The sequence below is a fragment of the Myzus persicae genome, unplaced genomic scaffold (genome assembly GCF_001856785.1).
Source record: "Myzus persicae strain clone G006 unplaced genomic scaffold, MPER_G0061.0, whole genome shotgun sequence".
In the NCBI taxonomy this organism is placed as follows: domain Eukaryota; kingdom Metazoa; phylum Arthropoda; class Insecta; order Hemiptera; family Aphididae; genus Myzus; species Myzus persicae.
In genome coordinates, this window is record NW_019103936.1 from 154,005 (window position 1) to 175,676 (window position 21,672).

At 28.8% G+C, this 21,672-nt stretch overlaps 1 protein-coding gene across 1 annotated transcript; it reads left to right on the plus strand.

Moving 5' to 3' along the window:
- Positions 1-1,992: 1,992 nt before the first annotated feature.
- Positions 1,993-20,336, plus strand: LOC111036629 (nose resistant to fluoxetine protein 6-like). Its single transcript, XM_022318729.1, has 13 exons — positions 1,993-2,332; positions 12,571-12,794; positions 13,085-13,302; positions 14,903-14,994; positions 15,691-15,875; positions 16,561-16,724; positions 16,852-17,020; positions 17,195-17,388; positions 17,842-17,983; positions 18,067-18,256; positions 18,676-18,818; positions 18,947-19,056; positions 19,846-20,336. The coding sequence occupies exons 1-13, from the start codon at positions 1,993-1,995 to the stop codon at positions 19,934-19,936; spliced, it is 2,262 nt and encodes a 753-aa protein (XP_022174421.1). The 3' UTR covers positions 19,937-20,336.
- Positions 20,337-21,672: the final 1,336 nt, after the last annotated feature.

Genomic DNA, 21,672 nt, shown 5'->3' on the forward strand with positions numbered 1-21,672 from the left:
TTTTTATCATATAATAACATACACCCCACTATATAACGTAGTAGACAATGGTCATGTAATATTTAGTCAAATATTACAAATTTATATTTAAAAAAAAACGAGTCAATAACTAGTTGTATAGCGTTTAAGTGATTTTTAATTTATTTAAAGTTGAATATTTATACAAATTAAGTTTATTTATTATATCCAACACATTATTTAGGTATCTATGGTTGTTTCAATAAATGTCAAAGAGCGAAGGTAACCACACTTTGCTTTACAGTAGGTCAGTAGGTGTCGAGTGTACCCCTTCATACAGCAAGTCATTGTGTTAGTAAACTTACCGTTGAATGGTGTGAAAAGTGGAGTTGTTCGTAGTACTTAACATCAAATCTAAATATTTTGAAAATAGTATTGCATATGGTAATATATCCGTTCATTCAAAGGCATCCAAATGATATTCACTCAACTAATATAGGAATATCGTTGATTGGTTACAAAACCTAGACACTAATATTTATACTTTATATAGTTCCATTTCCATATATCTCCGAGTTATAATAGTTTTCCATCATGTAGATCTTGCTAGTCCTTACTCTTTAATATTGTTATTATTTTTAACTTAATTTTCTGTAATGATTATCTAATTTTATTGTATTAGTTAATCTACACATACTTATTAATATTTATGTTATGTTATGTTGAATTTAATCCAATATAATCTATTTTGTTTATTATATTTATATACTATGATAATTAAAAATGTGTTAATGTTTATGTTGTGTTGCTTTCACTGTCATACGAAATATATTTATAGGAATATTCCACTAATTATATATAATAATATCCACGACACACAGTACCAGGCTAATGACCTTTGTAGTTGAAGCCTTAATCCAAAAACAAATATATCGACGAGTATTTTTGAATTACAACATCATAACTAATGATTATTTTTCGTTTAAATATATCTAATTTTGTCAAAATGTGTACTTTAAATGTGTTTTAAACAAAACGTGCTTATATATTTTTTAGATTTTTGGATTTCAGTAAGAATTATTAAAAAGGAATGTTGTATTTTCAAGTCTTAGCTGTACAAATGTTTTAATTTTTTTAGTTAATTGATTTTTAACGAAATTTTGACGAGTTCTTAAAACATATTTTGAACCTCAAACGCTCGTAAAAATATTTGTGAACATACACTCAACATTTTATGCATACGTTATTTAAGCATTATTAAAATCTTGTATAAAATGTTCAAGAATTTTGAACGGTTCAAAAAAATTAACAAAATCAACACTTTGAAAAAAATTTTAAATGCCTGTATAGTTAAAATAGTTTAAATTATAAGTTTAAAATTGTGAGAAATATATATCGAGTATATTCCCAAAAAATTATAATTTAAAAATAAACAGCGGACTGTTATAATAGAATAAAATAAATAGTACCCAATACTAGTTAACTATACTAATATACGTTAGCATTTTAATTGTATATAAATGCATTGATTATACATACAATGCCATACATACATGATTCATACATAATGTTGGTCGAGTACGCGTTTTATAAATACGTCACCGGGCAAGAGCATATCGCCGTAATAGATATTAAAGGTATATAATATAAACTTATCCTACTGCGCCTCGCAGTCTCTTGCTATTCGCCGACGGTCGTTCAAGTCCCCGCACTATTAGGGCGGATGACGATCACGATATTATATTTTATACGCGGGAAATCGCATCGCAGCCGTAAAAAATAAATAACATTTTCGTCATCTCGTCGTTATACGATATTATTAAAAAAGCGACATTAAGTTCATATGATACGAAACGATTTTCATACTTACGCGTTTCGCGCGGACGGTCGGCGTAGGCTTTTCATTTTTTTTTTCGCTGCGCACGGTATAATATAGTCTGTATATTAGGTACCTATAATAGTGCATGGTATTTTTTAAAGACGATTTTGCGAACAAATCGCTGGATCCGAAAAGAATAAAATAAACATTACAAGATGTTCTCGCACTCGCCGTTGCGATGGTCGTTGTCCGTGGCATTGTTGCTGACACTGGCGTTGACACTGGAGTTCGACGGTCAAGTTCGTCGGGACGACGGCGGTCTATTGCCGTCACAATTGTTATCGGCGTTCAACGGCTCCAGCGTGGCCTTTCCGGTGGACGGTGAGAGTGCACCACCGAAGGACGACGACATTTACCCCGAGTTGTGGGTCTCCGATTTGTTTTACCGAGCGTTGGGCAACTTCACCATTCAGCGGGTGGGCAGCACCGCTTGCCAGCGACAAGTAGACATGTACGTTAGAAACTTAAGGAATTACACCGATTGGGCCGTCAGAAGTGAGTTAACACTAAATACCTATGTAGTTATATATGTATACACCGACTTGTGTGACTGAGGAACCGTTATTTTGTTCGTCGTTTGGAACTCGTGATACCTACCACTAAAAAGGGTTACGCACATATATGTATATACGTCCCCAAAAATGTGATTTTACCCTAGCCGCAATATTGCACTAAGCGCATGGTACAAAAAAGAGCATGATAATTTTTAAAACAAATACACTTTTAAACGTTTTTCAATATTTCTTAGAAAATAAAAATACCTTCCCATAAATAAAAAACAACAAATGTCTCATGATTTTAGCTTATAAATTACTGAAGGGTAAAAATCTATTAATTCTTGGATAAAGAAAAGATTTTCTGTTTTCAGCTTTTAGCTGGTTTTCACATAATATTCTAAAACAAAAAAACATAAATAATAGTTTGTTATAAACTAATATTAAAAATGTTTTTGTCACCTTAAACTAAACTTAATACTTATAGTATGTGACTGGAGTTGGGGGGGGGGGGTATGAATTTAAAAAAAAATATTATTATTGAATTTGAAATAAATTGAGTTACTGTTATACCGATATTATATCGTAGGAACGTAGGATTTGGACAAAAGAATCTCACATTTCTGGGGTGTGGTTACCATCCCACCATCCCACCACACCACTGTTTGCACCAATGGTGATAGGTATTTAATACTTTCAATAAGCCGTTGAAATTTTAAATTATTTAATTTTAAACTAAATGTATCCTTAAGACTATAGGAGTGCCTAAAATAGAAAAAAATATACTTTACTTTGCTTCTCCATAGCTAAATTCTTATAATCTGTAGAAATCTCCAAAATGGCAAAGTTAAATTTCGTTTTTGAATTCTCCGTATCTATACGTATTCTACCTTACATATACGGACATGGCATTTTTATAAAAAATTAAAACGTCTGGTAATTATTGGTAGGTATTTATTATATCATTATCATAATTGTATGACGATGCATACCTTACTTTATATTATGTACATTATGGGTATGCTGAGATATATATGGAACTACTGTAATTATATTGTTATATAATTGCGATGCACATATTAATAATATTATGTATAAACTATAAAGACATATTAAATAGTTATTACTTATTAAGTTATTATACTTATGTTCTTAAGAAGATAATTTTAAAATTGAAATTTAAGACGATTATATCTAGCACATCTCGGGGGTTGATATTTTAATTACAAAGCAAGTTATAAGCATTTTAAAACTGTACATTTTTTGCAAATTTTAAAATTATCATAATATGCTTCAAAATTAAAATATCCATAAAATATACTCATTGCAATTTTCGTTCAAACTCCAGAAATAGTGTAGGTATACGATTCATGTGATGGATGCTTTTATTGCAGAAGCCGGATATAAGAAAGCTCAAATAAAATATGTTCATACAATTACATACCATTGTACAGAAATTAATATTACATTTTTTTTTAAACGGAAAGCAAGGAAAATGTTACATTCTTGTTGCACCTACTTATAAAAAGCTGCTATGCCATGGCCAATGACATAGGCAATTTTAATCTCATAATTTGCCTACACTTAATTACGTAATACTGTACCGGTTGGTAGTACATTAAATTGGATTTGGACCGGTTCAGATACCTTGTATGTGGAAAACTAATCGGGCTCAAAAATAGATGGCATAATGGTATCTGCTACGTACGTCACTGGAAATATTGATTGAAATGTATGGTCAGTAACATCAGATGTTTTTTTTAGTCAAATTCCGTGTAGGCTGCAGTAAAAATCTATCGTGTAAAGATTGCATATTGTGGTTGACCTTCCAATGACGAGCCGAATGAATAAGTTGCAGGCAACAGTGGCGGCTCCAAAGGCGGGTCATTGCTCTCCCTGAAAAATGTCTGTCCCGTCCACTTGTCCACCCTGAAATTATATAAAAATTGCAAATACTAAGATTTACATCAAAGCCTATAGTTACTATCAAATATTTTTCATTGTACGTGTATTTTAGTACGTGTACGAGGGAAAATAAAAATGTTTAATGGAAACACAATCAGTTATCTTCAATGATCTTTTTAGTATATTGTTATTGTTTTAATGTAGAATAGAGTATAATATTATTTTTATCATGTAATAAACGATAAAATATAGTATATTGAAATCATTGGCCAAGATGATTTATAATGGTTATGATGAGTGTTATCGTGTCATCATATTACATAGACGTCAGGCGGAAATATCACTGGTATAATATATTTTTAAATGCTATCTAAATAGGGTGAACAGTTTAGTATAATTTCAACAGAAAAAGATGAAGCAAAATAACTGAATATTAATGAAGTTCTTCATACATTTTCTAACATAAAAAATAGGAGGATAAAAGTAAAATATATATTTCAATGTCAGTTGTTCCTTTTATGTTAACATGTTCAAATTAATTATTTTCATAAATATTCAATTATGAATCAGTAAATATTTTAGTATTATAATACTATTGTATCAAGCTTATTATAAGTTGTATAAGTATACATCCAATCAATGAATTGGTAATTATTCCAAAAAAACACTTAATTATAGCCTAAAGGTATCATATAGGTATAATTGGCCTTCAGTAAAATTACGTGCCTTTAGTTGGCCCTATCAGGTGTAAAATCCTGCCCCTACCACTGGTTAGAAAATTCTGCGGACTATTTTAATGCTTAGATTATTATACTTATGGCGATCTATATAGTTTAACAAAATATCACAAATTTCCAAGTGTAAAAATATTTCTAGACGATAAAATTATGTTCAATAGGTACATAGTATAGTATAGGCGTATAGGCAGTGATGTAGTTGTAACTTGAAAATATTGTTTTGGGTACACACCTAAATTGAGAAATATATAACAAGTGGGGGGAGGACTTTGCCGCCCCCATATGCCATTTGACTTAGATTTATTTATTATTATAAATTTGCTTAAATACTTAAGTAGGTATATAATTTCATTATATTAAATTTATTTATTTATTATTTATAATTTCTAAAATATCCCACAGTGATTTTTTTTCTGTTGATCCTTCTAAAGGCTCCACTTTTCTTGATCATCGGCCGATCTGTGCTGTAACCGCCAGCTTCCAATATATTTTGTTGGGTTCCATATATTAAGAGGTGGCAAATTTATATTGATGAACATAAGGTTTGATATATTTTTTATCGTCAATTTAGATCCTAGATCTGAACATATTATGTTCATTGAGCTAAATCCCCGTTCACATTCTGCTGAAGAAGAAACTGGCAATGTATTGATAAGTACATTTCATTCCTGTATTTCTTCATTCATTGTGTTTGTATGAATATAATGTCTCATTCCTTGAACTAGTACAGATGTATTTAATAAAAATCTACGGCTCGATCGATTTATTTCATTTTCACCATGTCTTATATCAACATTTATTGGTCGTGTATTTTTGTTTAAAGTTTGAATATTGTGTAATATTAAAGTATCATTTTCATTATTGTCGAGTAAACGGGAATGTAGATTATTACATACACTTGTTATGAGTTGATTTGGGTTGATACAAATTAATTTTTGATTATTGGCCGAACTGATTGTTTTGAAGAGCGTAATAATTTGAGATTCCTTTGCTTTTGAAACATGTTCTTAATCCTTCGAAAATTTTAATTTTTCCTATTTCTTATAATCTTATAATTAATCATAGTTAATTATTCAGTATTCTGATACCCCAAATCTCTACTATATAGGTATCTTATGAGCTTTAACTACGTAGGTAGTACGCACTAGGCATATTGTGTTATTTGAAACCTTTATTTTTTTTTAAAGATTTTGACCGAATCGTTGAAAAAATATGTTTTTGTTGTCTTTGTTTCATATAGCATGTAGCCCTCTTATAGAGATACGTCATATAATAATATTATCAGTATTCTAGATCAGAGATTCCTAAGTTCCCAACCTATTTATATTTACGTCACCCTAGGGTATTTTTAAGAAATCTGGAGACGCCCCACAGTTGTATAGTATTAGCATATTGATACTCACATTTTATTGTTTTTTTTTATTGATGATAATAAAGTGATATTAAACCAGTATGAAAATTAAAATGGATTGCATATTATTACACTTACACAAAATATACACGATATAGCATAGATATATAGATCTTTCATAAAACAATATTTTTTAAAAACTGTAAACAAATGTATGATATTGTCTTATAGGTAGGTATTTCAAATAATTTCACGGCACCCTCAATCCTACAAGTTCATGCCGCATCCTCTTAGAGAACCCTTGTTATAGATGGCATTCTGAAATGTTGAGCTGGTGGTTTTCAGATATTAGCAAGCCAACTATGCTGTCCTGCAGTACCGTATTTTAAAATGCGATGATTGCATTGTATTTGTGAATTTGTACTATTTGGTAATTGTTTTCTATTTGTTTATCGTATTAATACCTACTGAAAATTGATTTTAAACAACTTAAGTAATAATTCGGTTATAATTTGTAAAATTGTGTAACTGTACGTTAATATAAATGTACATTCCGATGTATTGTTCATCCGAATAGGTTTCCGGGTTGTTACGAGGGGTATATCCGAATTGGTTACCTTGAAAAGGTCAACAATTTTAGCTCTTGTTATAAATGTAATTTTTATTTTTAATTAAATTCATTTTTATTTTTTTATAAGTATTATGTTTAATATACTTTTAAATAGTCATTGTAAAAAGTAAAAATAATATTAAATATTATAATAATAATATTCTATTGAAGTAAAAATCTGTAACAAACATTTTTATAAATTCTAATCTATTAATTTCATTATTTTTGTATTTGTCCATTTATGTTTTTATAAATATTTCCTTATTTTTAGACATAAGGTTCTGTAGTTTGTCTGTACTTCGCAATTTCACATATCATGTTTCAATTTGAACTTCTTTTAATACATATACATCAATGAATTGAAAAATGTTTGGATTTGCGCAATAGAAGCAACTGTTAATCTATTTCATTTGTACTTATAATGTTGGGAAATATGTTTTAATAATATCGTTAGATCGAATTTCGCCTTTTTCGAAAGTGTTATATATTTTTTATTTTTTTGTATTAGAGCTTCTTAGCATAAACTATTATTGGGCAAGGGAACCATTTCGGATGTGTGTTGCGTGGAATGTCGGAAACCAATTAGGATGTCAATTTTCAGGTATAATTCGGATACAGCCGTACATTTACAATGTATCTACATTGTAACTAACACAATGAAAACAAAAAAGTATGTTACTGTTGATAATAAAGCATATTTATATTTATATATTTATATTTTTATATTCATCTTATTATTATTGTAATAAAAAGGAAAACAATTTTAAAAAATGATAAATTTAGAGTAAACAGCTGATATGTAGGTATTTGGTATTTGCAAGAGCAGTCTACGTCATAACTTAAAAATATGCACAATAAGTACCTATAGGTATTTATAACAACCGGATTACAGAAACCAAATAGTCTCTTACTCGATATAGTCATGAGACATTCAGACAGAAAAAAAATTGTACTCATATTTAACAAACTAATTACATTTCACGAGACACGCATATATGATAAATATATATATTTAATTATAATTAGTGCTATCACCTGTCGAGGAATGTACATTGTGGCTGAATGATGAGTGTCCACCTCAGCGTAAACTAGCCTTGTGTTTATATTATGATTTTTTTTTCAATTAAAAGAAAGGTTAAAGGATTTGAAAAACCTTATATTATGAGCTATTATAGTAATTATAGGATATTTAAAATTTTAATTTTATATATAATTTGTAAAAATAAATCAACTATCAATATTTTTTGAGATTTATGAAAATACAATACCTGTTATACCTACCTAACACAATATTACAATAAGTGTATAGAGTTTTGCATTCGAATTTCAAGTTTTAAGTTTCAAATGTTATATACATTTATACTAAACAAATAAATTATTTTTATACTTTGAAAATATTGTTGCATTACGAAAACGATACCGAGACGTTTACCAGACAGTTTTTAATAAAAACTGGTGTTGTTTACGCGTGACGTCATAAAATCACGCCACACCAGACGGCACGTATCTACAAAAAAACGCGTGGTACGAATAAAATAAATTATAGAAAAAAAATTGTCTGACGTACAAGTAATAAAAATACATTAATAAAGAGGTAATATAATTTTTCAGATGTTCCTATTATTTCCATAGTATTAAAAAATTGTTTTAGGGTAGGTACCTATAGTTCATATTATAAGAACGATTAAAAATAAAAATAAACAAAATAGCAAAGATAAATAATATTATACTATTTAATCTAAAAACCAAGATAATGCATCATCAGAATGTATGACGCACATACCTACTGAAATAAATGTATAAAAAAACCTCACAATAAAATATAATAATGCATAAATTCAAATAAAAATACATAAAATACGTAAAACGCTACTTATATTTAACTATTTAAGCAAAGAAGTACCTAATTTAATGTCCGACAAAGATGTTTATATCACTAAAATTATTATTTTTTATATACATACATACGTCTCAACTACTCATATTAAGGTTCTTGGGGTTTTTGAAATATATTACATTATTCTTTTATGAAACTCTACATTTTCACACAATTAAAAAAAATCAGTTTTTTTTTAGTTGAATAGTTAATTAATAAAGATTCTGAAAAGCCTACTGCCTTACATTACAGTTTACACTAGTTCCATGCTAGTATCAGTTGGTACGATCATGGTCAGGTTACCAGCTAGTCTTTCCACATTAATAAATAATAATGTGATCTAGATAAAGAAAAATAATAATTATGAAACGTGCTTGAAGTTATAACCTTAAGTATTATGTCTCATACTTAATAATATTCTCACTGTTATTATGATTTGAAAGACGTCATGCTACCGATGGAAATGTTTACAAAGTGCCTATGTCGAATGTGTCGAGAAAACTGAATGCGTTCTAAAGCGGTGTCCATATCTTGATACATAGGTAATTAAAATTAATTTGTTTTTTCATGCTTGCCACACGAATGTGGCATTATATAAAATAGTAATATGGGTGCATAATTTGATAGACTAACACGGACTTATTAAAAAAAGAAGTTACACAATTTGCGGAAAAAATAACTTGAAAGAAATTAAATATTATAGCAGTGAGATTCAATTTGTATAGGTGTGACATGTTATACATTATACTATTGCTGGATTCCGTGCAATAAAAAAAAAATGTTTGTGGTTGTGAAATAAAATGATATGAATTATTTATTTCTGTTTTCAATATCGAATATTAGAATATAATAGGTATACACATTTTGTTAATTTACCTATACTTATATTTTGCCGATGGCAGATAAATCATAACAGCCACAGCAGTGCGTTTGAATAAGTACTGTGACTCTATGACGCACCAGGCATATTTTACTCAAACGGTACGTATTTACCGAAAATGAAAACAATAATTGCGCAAGTATTATAACTTATAATTAAATATATTATTCCATGGACATCGTTTGGGAGATAATATTATACAATATAATATACCCACTATTAAACGTTTTGTCGTTAATAATGATCAATGTGGTTCAAAGAATAAATTCTCTTCAAGGTATTCAAGTGTCTATGTGGGATTTTAAAACAAATTTATACAACCTAATGCAATATTTGAGCGCACATACAAATATATTGACATTTTAAAACTGCAGCGGCGTTGCCAAGATTTTTGATCGTAAGAAGGAGGGGTTTTGGGGTTGGGGTTGGGGTTGGGGGGACATTTTTTCCTCTGTCTAAAATCGTGAAAATATAATACAAGCTTGCTCAAATCATATTATAATTAATTGTTCGTATAAAATTTCAAGTGATTTAAATATTTAATATACATTTCCTTAATTTTTTTTTAGAGGCGCAATTTTAAGTTACATAATATAACTAGTTAGTAGTTACCAATAAACGTACTTGGTAAGTAGTAAGGTCCAATTATTTTTTTAAAAATCCGTTTTTAACACAGTTATGTTGAGACAAAAATTGTTTACCGATCGGTGGAATATATTATATTTGCGTGACTGACTGGGTGCAACAATAGATTACGTCCGGGTGTTAACTGGTTATTGCTCCTAACGTTTTTACTCGAGTTTAGGTATTCTATTCGGTGTAATAATCTGGTATACGACTATGGGTTATTTTTATTTACATGTATAAAATAACTTATCATTATTAAAATACTAAATATTTATTCATCAAAAAATAAATATATATTTAATAGCATTATTATTGCTGCATGTCATGGGCATGTTTGTAGTGAGGAGCCGAGTGGCAATGCTCCCCTCTATTAATTATTATCAATCGTTTTATTACTTGTAAAAAAAAAATTGTATGAGTCAAGTTTGTGCTTTCAGATATTTTTGACTTTGTACCCCTCCCCCCACCGTTTATATATTTCTGGCACCTTCAATTGTTATCTAACGTACATACAGTATTATAGTTGGATAACAGTTATCTGTTGGGCCGATAGTATTTTTGTACATCAATAATTATTAATTACCAATATGGGTATATAGGGAATAAAATCCCTGTGGGCGTGAGGTATTTTCGGTATTTATATAAGAGTGCCGGTATGTTTAGTAATTACTATTGTCACTGAAAATACCGTTATTATCGATAATACGGTTGATACGGGTAGTAAATAAATACCGAACACCGGTATATATAATTTAAATACCACTATCTAGGATAACAACATATTTATTTAATAATCTAATAGTTGTTTTCAATAACCAGATATATCTAAAATCAAAATTGAATATACTTAATAACTTGTTATTGCATATTTTAAATATATAATAAATAAGAATCAAAATTGTACTTATTGCTTTTTTTAAACCATATGTACTATCATAAATATAGTGACATAGGTAGTAGCCAGTGGGCATATCCATTGAAATGGTTTTAATTTATATCTACCTTCTTGATATAGCTTTTTGATACCTTATTTATAAAAAAATAGTTAAGCCAGAGGTATTCAAACTGTGCGTCGCGGCTCCTAGGGGCGTCGCGGGAGTTGTCGAAGGGAGCCGCGTAGTATAATTGAAAACCAAAAAATATTTTTACGAAAAACGTTTACTAGTATCATTGAGGCACGCCAGTTGGGAAACGTTGAATTGTTTACAACAATTATTCGCTAAATATAGCTTTAATTTATTTTATATATGTAACATGGTAAATAAATTATAAAATATAAATTACGAACATACAAACATTGATTTTTTTGTCATTTATAATTTGAGAACCGTCAACATTTTGTGAAGACTTAAAGGGAGCCGTGGGATGAAAAAGTTTGAATACCTCTGAGTTAAGCATATTTTTAATTTTTCGTCTGTATGCCATTTTTTAAACACTTTTTATGTCCCATGAAAAATTGTAATTACATAACTTTGGACTCGATATATTTTCTAAGTACTTACAATTTAACTGTCAAAATATTTGAACTAATTTTCAGCTATTTATACCACAAACCTATTTATGGTGCCTATATCGATATAACTTTTAAATTATAAGTTAATTACAATATTATATAGCATAATACATTATAATAATTAATAATAAAGCAGATATATGGAATCACTCTTCCAACGCTAATAGGTACTAACAGAAAAATAAACTATTTCAAATATATTAAAAACTTAAAATATCCTTAGAAATCGAGGCTGGCCCATCGTCTCCACCCGGAATGTTTTTCGTATACAAAGCTATTAATTATTGATTGTTGAATTAAAATTTAACATATCTAATACAGAAACCTATTCAATTACGAGGTACACTCAAAATCTTTTATAGAGCAAAGCATGAGTCTAGGCATTTAATAACTATTCTTGTTTTTATTTTTTTTGTGGGCGTGTTGAGGAGGAAGGGCGAGGACACCTATGGGCAGTAAAGTAAAATATGTGAAATATTTCTAGTTATTTAGCTGCAGTTATGACCATCATGATGTAAGCACATTCAACTATACGTCTATACTCAATTTATTTCAATAATCCACAAAACATATAAATGTATGGCAATATACCTAGGTATCAATAATATAATACTTATTAATATTTCATCAAAAATAAAACGAAATAATCTGAATGTCATGATGAATATATGAGTGGTGTAATATAGTTTATAAGTGTACGAAATGACTGTAATATACGATTATCATTTATTATTTTTCAGTGGCAGAATCTTGGAATCGACATCCAATTGGTATATTAGCGGGTAACAAATATCATATGGGTATTTACGACGAATGTGTGGACGTTAATTATCCAGTAAAGGGGCAGTATTGCTTGTGCGAAATACATTTATTTCCGCCGACGGGGAAAAATTACAGTTTCCACAACGGGACGGAAAACATTAACGAGATTGGCCACAATCACGCGTGGAAAACAATACTCGGGGTACGTATATAGTTGTAATACTTGAATGCCACTTAAGAAGTAGGGTACCTACTGACGAATGTCACGAACAATTATTATGAGTGCATAATATTATACAGCATATGAATACCGATCAATAAATAATAGGTATAATGTTTCGTACCTATACAATTTTCAATTGGTATTTATCATATTAATTAATTGCTGCACGATCTGAAACCGAATTCGATACAGAATTTGAGCAAATTGGAACATCGTTTTCTTATATGACGAATGAACGTTTATTGACGCGATTGGCCATTTTCTTTCAGTGGGTCGATTCTCCAGATCTAGTCAAACGAAACAGTTTGAATTTAGGGATATGTATACCGGATTCTTGTTCAGCGTCAGATCTACAGACGTCGTTGCAAGAAGAATTGGATAAGGTGTTTCTACCGGAGAATTTCAAAGCAGTAGTTCAAGTAGACCCGATACTGTGTAGTGTGAGTGGAGACATGTATCCTTACGACACAGCGTATTTTGTTACCAGGTAAATCGAAAATGACTCGAACAAAAACAATATTTTCGTTTCGACAGTGCATAGAACACGGCTAAGCATTCCTTAAAATAAATAAATTCTTAGTATAAAATATGAAATATTATAATTCTGGCCTCTCTGGCGAATTATACAATTACAAATAATCAATTATTACTTTCGGATTGAGACAAAGAACACAAATAATTGGGATAAGGACAGCCTGCGTGTAGTTAAAAGAGACGTACTTCAATAGTATTCTAGACAGTGTTGAGTAAAATATTCGCTGAACGCAGATTGCGTTGTGCATTGTCACGTGCTGAAATGCTGTGAAAAAAAATATATTTAGTAAACCACATTTTTTTGACAATCACTTAAAATAGTATGTCAGTTTTGCGATGATTGATAAAACTTTTTAATGATTATATTTGTTTTTTTTCAAAACTAGTCAACGACGATTAACCAAGAGTAAACACGTTACTAAATAAAATGACCATGACTTTGATTATAAAAAACATTGACAATAAACTAGAAAATATTACACATATTCAAACCGGTTAAGTTTATTGAAATTGCATCCAAGAATACATGATGTGAATTCTTTAAAAGCTCGGTTTGCGGTTTATGAATAAAATATATTGACATTTTTATGACAATTAAAAATATATTAGATTCCAAGTTTAGTGATGATAGAATGTATTGGATTTACATTTCTGATGAGTGATGTGTGTTTTAATTGGTGTCCAAAGTGACTTCTTATTCTAGAAAAAATGCTCCAATATTTAACTTCTGGGGAGGTTTCTGGTAGAAAATTTAATCTAGTCGATGTCGATTCTTCAAAAGGTTAAAAGTAAACATTTCCAAGAAATTTACTAAATAATCGGGAAAAATAACAAAAATTAAGATTAAATTCGAATATTTATATCGTAAAACTAGATAATATTTCAAGTTTCACAATTTGTAGATGCATTTTCAAATCATACAATTTTTTAAATATTTTGACTTTTTTCTAGTTACCTGTTTGTAGACATTTGAAATGTTAAAATTTTTTAGTTTTTACTTGACTTGGGAATAATAAAAGTTTTATTTGGGAAAATTTTATTTTAAAAATTTAATAAAAGGCTTCTCATAAGTTTTCCCTACGAGAAGTCAAAAATAAAATACAGTGGAATGACAAAATCAGTCAAAATTTCAAATTACTTTGTTGACCTATGGGCCAACAGACAGACTGTGTCTTCGAACAGAATTTTTTTCATCGTATACAGTAGTTTATCAGAGAATTCAAATTTAACACATCCATAACAGTGATTTACTCAATTACGAGGTACACTTGACAACTACCATACAGCAGAGTATCCTGATTTTCCAGGTTTGAATGCTATTAACTTTCTCCCCAACCAACCTGAAAATAATAAAATAAAATATAATTATATAATTAATTAAAACCAATGTGAACGTATCAAATTAGTAAGTTGTTTTATGTTTTTAACGAAAATATTGTAATTGTATTCGATATTAATATATATTATCTGTTTCTAAAAAATGTATTCTATTGTTTGTTATCATAATGATTTCAAAATAATGTTGTTGTTTGTTTGTTTTATTTATTATTTAGTGCATTTTTTGTAGTACTTGTTTTTATCTGTTGTGGTGTGACCGTTTTTCATTTCATTCAATTATCGTGTCCACAAAATAAAACCTTACCTGGTGAGTGATATGACCAATTGTTTACATAAAATAGTATAAAATGTTTGAATACCTATGCGTATTTTAAATTATCAGCTAAGCAGGAAATCCATAATAATTATTTTACTTTCCCATGTCAGATTACACTTTTTTTTTACCGATTGAAGTTGTAGGGGAGGTCATGAATATAGGTATTTAAAGCCGTCTATCGTGTCTGTGAAAACGTATACATTTATACAAATTAATATACTCACTGTTAATTTGTACATTTTTGAGATAGAAATTTAAAATATAATCCTATGGACCTGTTTTCAAAAAATGTTATATGCATATCACAGTGTCCACAACGATCAGTGATTATCATTAGATATTAGATACTTAAATTATTCATAGAAAACAGGTACTTTAATAATGGTTTAATTTCAAAGTTCTGAAAATCTATAATGCAAGGGGTAATTCACATATTATAATATGTTATAAAATATATCTACGAATCTATCAAATGCATTCTGAAAACCATTATTATATTATTTCTACCAAATAAATATCAAAATCAATAAATATAAATTTAAATTAAAAACGTCTTGGTAAAATTATACTAAAAATGCTTCCATACAAATCGTTTAACAAAAGTAATCAAAGTGATAACTGATAGTTTAGCTCAATAGTGTAAAAAATTATTACATTCTATGGTGTAACTTATATTTTGTTTTACAGATGATTCATTTTTAATTTCATTTTCATTTATCAAGTCTGCCAAAGAATTATTAAAATATGATAAAACAAATGAATTAAATATACTGAATGGTGCAAAAGTGACAACTATGCTATTCATATTATTTGGTCACAGATTCATGTATTTGGCAGGAAATCCTATGAGCCATCCTAAATTTGTCGAAGATGTGAGTTAAGAAAATATTTTTAAAAAAAAATTACAAATTATGTGTTCCTTATCATGTCTTACATACTTACCTATATAGTCATATGTGTACATTATAAATTAATCTATTTCACCTTTCCTTCGTTACACATTACATCACGCATCAAGAACCTTCGTTTGGTTTCTTCTGTATTGATGACAGTATCGAGATGAGTATAGTGCCTATCTTAATTAACTATTTATCTCGATCCTGACTTCTAGAATTATTATCAAACGACTACCTACTCCCTCGAGTCTCTTCTGATAAACAATATAAATAAGTGGAATTACAATGTGGGCTCACAGCCAAGTCGACATCTTGTGAAATGAAAATGTGGAATTTGAATATTATTGCCTCACACCAAAAAAAATAGTATTTTTTAGACCAGCAGTTTTCTTTTAATAATATATTTCGATTAAAAATATAAATACATTACCATAGATTACAATAATAATATAAAGTCGGTATTTTAATTATAATTACGATGACATTATTTAAGACAGATTTTTATTATATCTGTTACCTATTTAGTAAATTTAACTAGGTAGATTTTATGCTTATTTTATTAACTACTAATATTAGAGGTACTTAAATTCTGCTCAAATATACTTCATGTACCTACAACAGTTCTAAATAACATTAATTAAATCATTCACAATAATTATAGATTTATTTACATGGACCGAATATATTATTAACTAGTATGAATCTAGTAGATCCGTTTTTCTTCATTAGTGGTTTTATCTTGTACATTACCGTCTCTCCGATATTCCTGAAACCTGGATCGGTATGGATGAAACTTGCGTCTCCAGTTGTCTACCGAATAGTAAGGTAAAATTATTTTGTCATACATTGTTAAGTAGAATGTAATTTTATGTTAATTCTCGGTTATAATATATGGCTTAAGGAAAATATTGGTCATCAATAATAAATACGATCTTAATTTATATGATTTTAGAATGTTACCGGCTTATTGTGCGATGATGGTGATCACAGCTAACATCGTACCTCATCTTGGAGACGGTCCACTTTGGACTCAAAAGACCTGGAGCGAAGCCGAGACGTGTAAAAAATATTGGTGGACCAATTTTCTTTTTATAAGTAATTTAATAGATGCCAATTACAATGTAAGTCTTATATATATATATATATATAAGTTATAGTTATATATCTACGCAATATATTTGCACCTAAAGGAAATACATTTTAGTTAAAAAAAAAAAAATAATGTTCTACAAAAACTATATTAGCTTATTTAATCTTACCTAAGCCTAATATTTAATATTATTATGATTAAACAGTGCCTCATAGTGAGCTGGTACATATCGTGTGACGTTCAGTTCTTCATAATTGGCGTTGTTTTAGTTTATATTTACACAAAGAACAAAAAGTACGGAATTGGATTGCTCGCTACTATTCTTATTACGTCGATACTTACGCCATTTATTATCACAATTATGACGAAAAGTGATGGAATACTTAAAGTACACATTCCGTAAGTAAAACGTATGGGTAATATTATAACACCCATTAACATATATTATCAATAAATAATAATACCCATTCGAATCGATTTTTTAAGCACCTTATAAATAACAGGCATGCGCTTATAATATAATGTACCTACCTAATACAATATTACATGTACCTTACTATTATACATAATAATATTTTATATATGATTGATAATACCTTTATTATTTTGTATTATAAATATTATGCATTTAATTTCAAAATCTCAAAAAGAGCTGTAATTCTATAAGTTTAATGAGTTTATTCTCAAGAACGAAAACATAATTGATTTTTAATACTGTTTGTTAAACATGAGAAGTCTTATTCTTGTTGTCTGTGTTATTAATATTTAGACATTCGAATGTTACAGAGGCGAATATTGTTAAACCGTTGAACTATAGAATTAAACACTCATTAAAGTAAAAACTAATTTCAGATTTTTAGAAAACCCTAGAACTTCGGCAACGTTTAACGGGTCTTACAGAGCCAGTCACATGCGAGCCACGCCTTTTTTCGTCGGGGTGGCAATGAGCTTGATGATCAATAAATTGAAAGAGAAAAAAATCAAATTATCACTGGTAAATATAGAGTACAGACGTCTATTACGTATATTATTCGTTTATGGATTGAAACCATATGAACCTCAATTTTCATGTTCTAGGTTACTGTCTATGGAGGGACGTTCGTCGTAACTCTGATCTGTTTATGGGTACAGTTTTACGGTGCTATATTTTATACGAGACATAGGCCTTATTATCCTTTAGAACAAGCTCTATATTCGACATTCAGCCATTTGACATGGACGGCAATATTTATATGGATTACTATTTGCTATTACACAACTGGTTACGGTAATTAGAATTTTAGTCACACGGAATATTGTTAGTCTATTTATTTGTCCTCTTGGACCCGTTAAGGTAGTATCTATTTATAATTATGATTAAAATATTAAATGTAATCGCTAAGTTTTGTTGCTTTGGTTACAAACCCAATGAAACCAAAATTTTGAGAGATAATGGGGCACGTTTAAGAATTAATTAGGATACATTTAAGCATGGTCTGAAACTCAGAACCGAATGTCGTTTTCATACCGAAAACAATAATGTTAGCGATTTGAGATTTGAATCAATGATATCGTCACATTATTATTTTAATTGTCACAATACTGCATAATTTGGGAATCAGTTTTTAATATTATAAACTATCATAAACGTATTATGTTATTGAAATTTTATGACACGAATTTTAATTATTTTTTTATTGCTTACAGGTCTTTTTATAAAACTTTTCGATAACAGATTTGTTGCACCCATGGGGAGGCTCTCATACTCCGTGTTTTTAGTGAACCTTATCGTTATGATGATGTCTCAGAGTTCTCAAAGAGTGCCCACTTATCTATCAGCAAAATCATTGGTAAGTCAAAGAGAATTTGGAACATTAAATAAAATGTATTAGGAAGTGACTAAATAATTTGCACTGTCTCCCATTCAAAATGATTATTTATGAATACGAAAATATTGTTTCAATTCGTTTGTTTTTAGTTGGATACTTGGATATACGATACATTCAAAACTTATTTGATGGGCTTAGCATTATACTTAGTCGTCGAAGCACCGTTTGGAAATTTGACTAGACAAATGTTCGGGCGAGGGTAAGTCATTACTTAATTTTTGTTTTCATACGTAGGTATTACTATTTTGGTTTGGTTAGCAACATTTTTCCTTTCAATATGCTAACCAGTGGTTTTTTCAAGAGCACTCCCCCTCCATATTTTGTTTGATGCCCCTTACGTTACGAATTGTTCTTCATAGTTGTGCGTTATCATTTTTGCTATCATAATGTGAACTGCCACAAACTTTGCTATTAGTTGATAATTTATCCATATTGTTGTTCTTCTTCTTATTTATATTATTTAACTATATAAGCCAAAAGGAAATTTTCAAGAGGGCTAATACAAAAAAAAAATAACACTATAACAGTTTTTAATAATTACATTTTATGCATAATTGTATATACGGCCCAAAGGATGAGAGGGAGACGGATCCACCTGGTTGCGCAAGTGTTTCCTTTTAATATAAGTTGCTTTTAATATGGCCAAAGTGTATAAATTCACAAATACAAGGACTTGTTTTTGATGAGCTAGACAACTGTAATTATTAATTATTACTTAAAGCGCTGAACGTATTATATTATATTTATATATTATTATGTCATTGAACAATAGTACTTACACAAAGAAAAACTGAACCCACTTTCGGAAAACCGGTTTTTATTATTTATGCCTGAAGCACATTTTAAATTAAATCAAATTTGATTGATTTGTTATGGTCGGTCGTAATGTTTGTTATTTTATTTATACAATTATCATTTGTATGAACATTATGATAATCTAGAATTAAAAAACATGTTTCAACAATCAAATTTATTTTATAATTTTTAGGAAAAAGAGTGAGACGTCCACAAGAAACGAAATACCAATTGAAAAACCTACAGTTGCAGAAACTCCAAAAAAAGTTATGACTCATTTATAATAAGTAATAACCGATTAAAACTAAAAAAAAATTCTAAATAGGTACCTAACTATTACCTAATTAATTTTTTGTCGGATTTGATTACAATTGGATATGATACTATTATTGATTTATCATATTTTTTTTTTGTAAATAATAGTTTAGTTTCATAAACACGTATGATAATTTTTTTTAATGTTTCTCTTCGCATTACATTATTTATTTTATATATTTATTATCATATAATATATTTTTTATTTGTTCCAATCACTTCGAACATTATACTATATACAATTTTCCAAGTGCCTCGATTGTATTAGAGGCACATTGAATACCGACCAACTTCATGTATCATTAGAAATAAAATCATATAAAGCTGCTTTTTTTGTAATCGCAAGTTAATAGTTTATTTAATACTGAATATGACGTAGTCGTGTATTCACAGGACACACTCGTAATATGATTTAGGAATACGCGTAATATTAATATACATATAAGTAATATTATAAGTTGAAGGTATATAATTATATAAATTGAACAACTATTTCTTTATATAAACAATAATAATGTAAATATATGGTATTACATTATTATTATTATTATTGTATTACTATATAGGTAATTATATAGATATATTGTACACGAACTGTATTATTTTTAATAAAATATATTTTTATTTATAAATACAATACGATACTCCTAGATTACTTTATCTACGTCTACTGATGACAATATGTACATGTTTAGTTTTGGTAAGTGCGATAAATGAAATTAATTCTAATTATTAATTATTGTGGAGTAGTAACAATTGTGATGGTGACTTAATGCTAAGCGTTTATTTAAACAATTAGGTCGTAAGGGCGTCCACGTTGTAGGTCCCATGTTGAGTTGATTGCGCATTGATCCTATTGATTTCTGAATATTTTTTAAGAAGCTGTCGGTCAAATTTTTAATGTGGTCCTGAAGGTATGGAATTTTGGGGTCTTATTTACACGGGTTCTAAAAATACAACATAATATTATTAAGATGTACACACAGATACAAAGTTAAAGTCATTATCGTATACGCACTGGCGTTGAGAGTTAATTTAAAAAATGAAATGTGTTTAAGTAAAAATGTTGAGCAAATTGAAAATTAAAAAAAAAAATCGAATGTCAATATTAAGTGCATTATAGTCCTATATTATTACAATTTTTTTTATAAATTTTTTTTATTAGGACATGAACATTTTGGGTGGCACTTAGAGTTACAAGATACTTTTTTTTTAAACATATGCACCATTTTGTTGGCATGTGCATTTGAAAAACCTGATTATCAGCCTAACGATAACTACAATACATTAGCGAAATCCAAAAACCCAACTGGTATTTTATATATTAATTACCTAGTAAAACCATGTACCTAATTTATATATTTACGAGCATATTTAGAAATTGTATAGAATAACTAGTTATTTAATTAAATGACGTATTGAAATATTGTGTACATTACTGCTAACGTATAATCAGAGTGTAACAGAAAGATATGACAAATAAAATAACTTGTGATCCAATGAATATTTTAAAATTTATTTTTTGTATAATTAATAGACGCTTGTAATACACGTATTAATTATGTATTATTATCTATTATAACTATACGAAAAAAAAATTTTGATTACATAACAAGTTATTTAATTTTTCATATCTGTCTGTTGCACCCTATATATATTATGTTCATATAGCTACCTACATGGTTCATAGGTATCGTAGTATTAT

Bases quoted from the DNA above. Each gene is read 5' to 3' on its own strand.
- LOC111036629 (XM_022318729.1), top strand. From the start codon at position 1,993: ATGTTCTCGCACTCGCCGTTGCGATGGTCGTTGTCCGTGGCATTGTTG. The intron at 15,876-16,560 runs GTGAGTTAAGAA...CAATAATTATAG, and splicing joins ATCCTAAATTTGTCGAAGAT to ATTTATTTACATGGACCGAA. The intron at 17,021-17,194 runs GTAAGTCTTATA...ATGATTAAACAG, and splicing joins TAATAGATGCCAATTACAAT to TGCCTCATAGTGAGCTGGTA.